Source organism: Vombatus ursinus, unplaced genomic scaffold, assembly GCF_900497805.2.
Source record: "Vombatus ursinus unplaced genomic scaffold, bare-nosed wombat genome assembly UNPS02014812.1, whole genome shotgun sequence".
Taxonomy (NCBI): Eukaryota; Metazoa; Chordata; class Mammalia; order Diprotodontia; family Vombatidae; genus Vombatus; species Vombatus ursinus.
The window spans coordinates 13,118,616-13,121,032 of NW_020954590.1; the positions used below are offsets into that span (position 1 = coordinate 13,118,616).

Genomic DNA, 2,417 nt, shown 5'->3' on the forward strand with positions numbered 1-2,417 from the left:
AGGAGATACAGCTATCACAAAATAAGAATCCAGATGTGCAAAGCTATTAAGTATAGCCTATAGTTTAGATCTTTTTTTTTTAATCAAAAAGACATCATTAAATATAAGTGTCACATTAGGGGCACAGGTACTTTGTGAAGGTTCAGGTGCATCCTTCTGGGTGTCAGGTTTAGCTTATGCTTCACGATCAGCTTTCTGTATTAAAAGACAAAGCAAAAACATGCTTCAATGTTAAATAATTTTTCAAAAATTATAAATTATGATTTAATGACATGACATCAAAGACACAACTCATTAACATTATTTTAGTCTTTCACCAAACTTGATGAATGTGTTGACTTTAAATTGAGCAACAGAAATCTCCTAGGATTTGAGAGTAGGGAACAGACAGGGTTGGAAAAGGATGAGAATCAGGTGATTGGATTAAAGATGTGGGTACTGTCCTAGGAGTTTCCTGGCATTACTCTTTTTTTTTCTTTTTTTTTTTTAAAGGCAATTGGGGTTAAGTGACTTGCCCAGAGTCACACAGCTAGTAAGTGTCAAGTGTTTGATCTGAGGCCAGAATTGAACTCAGATCCTCCTGACTTGAGGGCTGGTGCTCTATCCACTGTGCCATCTAGCTGACCCCAATATAAGGCAGTACCCTAAAGTGAACTTCAGTTTTAATTTTTTTTTGTTCATTTTTTTGCTAGCAATGGGGTTAAGTGACTTGCCCAGGGTCACACAGCTAGTAAGTGTCAAGTGTCTGAGGTCAAATTTGAACTCAGGTCCTCCTAACTCTAGGGCCAGTGCTCTATCCACTGTGCCACCTAGCTGCCCCTACGGCACTACTCTTATAAGGGTGGTATTCTTAGTGATTTCTGACAACTGTGCCTTTCTCTTTCTTCGACCTAAGGCAGTCACTACAGGACCTTTAAGACCAAGATGGTGGCATCTTCTGTTATCATGGGTGGGTGGGTTTCTCCTGCTGCCCTTCTGGGTTCCCAGTAGTTGCTACCAAAGATGACTATGTTAGTGGAAGGCGGAGCATAGGGTCATAGACGTAGAGCTGGAAGGGACTGCATAATCCATCTAGTCCAGTTAGCTCATTTTACAATTGAGAAAGTGAGGCCCAGAGAGGCCCCAGGTAACACAGGCAGGAAGTAACAGGGCAAAAAGTCCAAAATCAGGTCCTGGACTTGAAGTCAGGATTTCTTTGCATTGTACTACACTGGTTCCCAAGTCTTGAAAACTGGAAATGACTAGATATGGCTATGCTGGGCCTCCCAGAAAAGCCTCATTTCACAAAAGCTTGTCACGAGGTTAGTCATTATGTGATGAGTTTTCAGGTGGCCGAAGCAACTCTTGAAGATGTCGACCGAAGTATGGTACCTGGGTACAATTCTATAGCAAAAAACCTGGAGGTCCTGCTATTGTGAGGCTCTTAGGTGTCATATTATGCTTCAATAACGTTACAGACCATTGTACTACCTGTAATTTACTTACAGAAGTCATGTTGAAAGCGTGCAACAGGCACCAAATACGTTTTGAATACATACGTGCTATATACTATATTTGTTTGAAGTGAGATGCTATAATATCCTATATATTATTCTGCATATGTATTTGAATATAGAATATTTAAGCTCAGCAAAGCAAAAGAGATTTCTGGATTATGAATTTTTATATACAAGTTCTTTTTATGAGCAGTGTGAGTAAAGAGTATATGATCAAAAATATTCAGTTTTTGAAATTCTTCTCAAAGAATATGGGAAACTATTTGTTAAAACCATTAGAACATAATGTTGAAACAAAGTATCTTTTAATGCTATTTAACTTCATAGCATCAGATTTCGAATAACTTCATAACTCAAAAAGTTCACCATAGTCCTGAGCCTTAGTAGAAGATTCTAAGTATTTTAGAAATGCTCAAATAATAATAATGTAGTATAATGCAAATCACATGCCCTAGAGATTTCTTAGGTATGTCTGAAACTAAGTATATTAGAATCCAACTAACTAGAGTTATTATTTTCATATTAACAAAAAGATGGACTGACTCTATTAAACATGCTTGGGTTTTAATCAAACAGTTAAAATAAATCAAGCAACAATTAGCCTTTTTCATTTTACTGGCAATACATAATTCTCAGTGGATCTTATGTGTATGAAATGCATAAAGGTATTTAATGTCTATTTTAAAATTACCAAGGCTCAAATATGTCCGACCACATTTGAAAAGAGAGGAAACATCTGTCAGAACTATTTACTGTGATAAACACAGAAAGGAAAAATACTGAATCTTTTCTTTTGCTTAATACCACATATTATTTTTAATCAGTGAAAGCATTTGTTCAGAATCAATTTAAAAAAAAAACACTTTAAGCTAATCTTTAATTAAAATGTACATTGACAATATCAAGTTCAGTTTGAGATTC

The 2,417-nt window shown here is 36.2% G+C and overlaps 1 protein-coding gene across 1 annotated transcript in view; it reads right to left on the reverse strand.

Annotated features, from left to right (window-relative positions):
* Positions 1-6: 6 nt before the first annotated feature.
* LOC114054225 (protein phosphatase 1 regulatory subunit 42-like) overlaps positions 7-2,417 on the reverse strand; it is a 47,041-nt gene continuing 44,630 nt past the window's right edge. Inside the window, exon 9 of the mRNA XM_027877398.1 lies at positions 7-195. Coding sequence (XP_027733199.1) covers positions 175-195 — 21 coding nt within the window. The 3' untranslated portion in view covers positions 7-174. The remainder of the gene's footprint in view (positions 196-2,417) is intronic.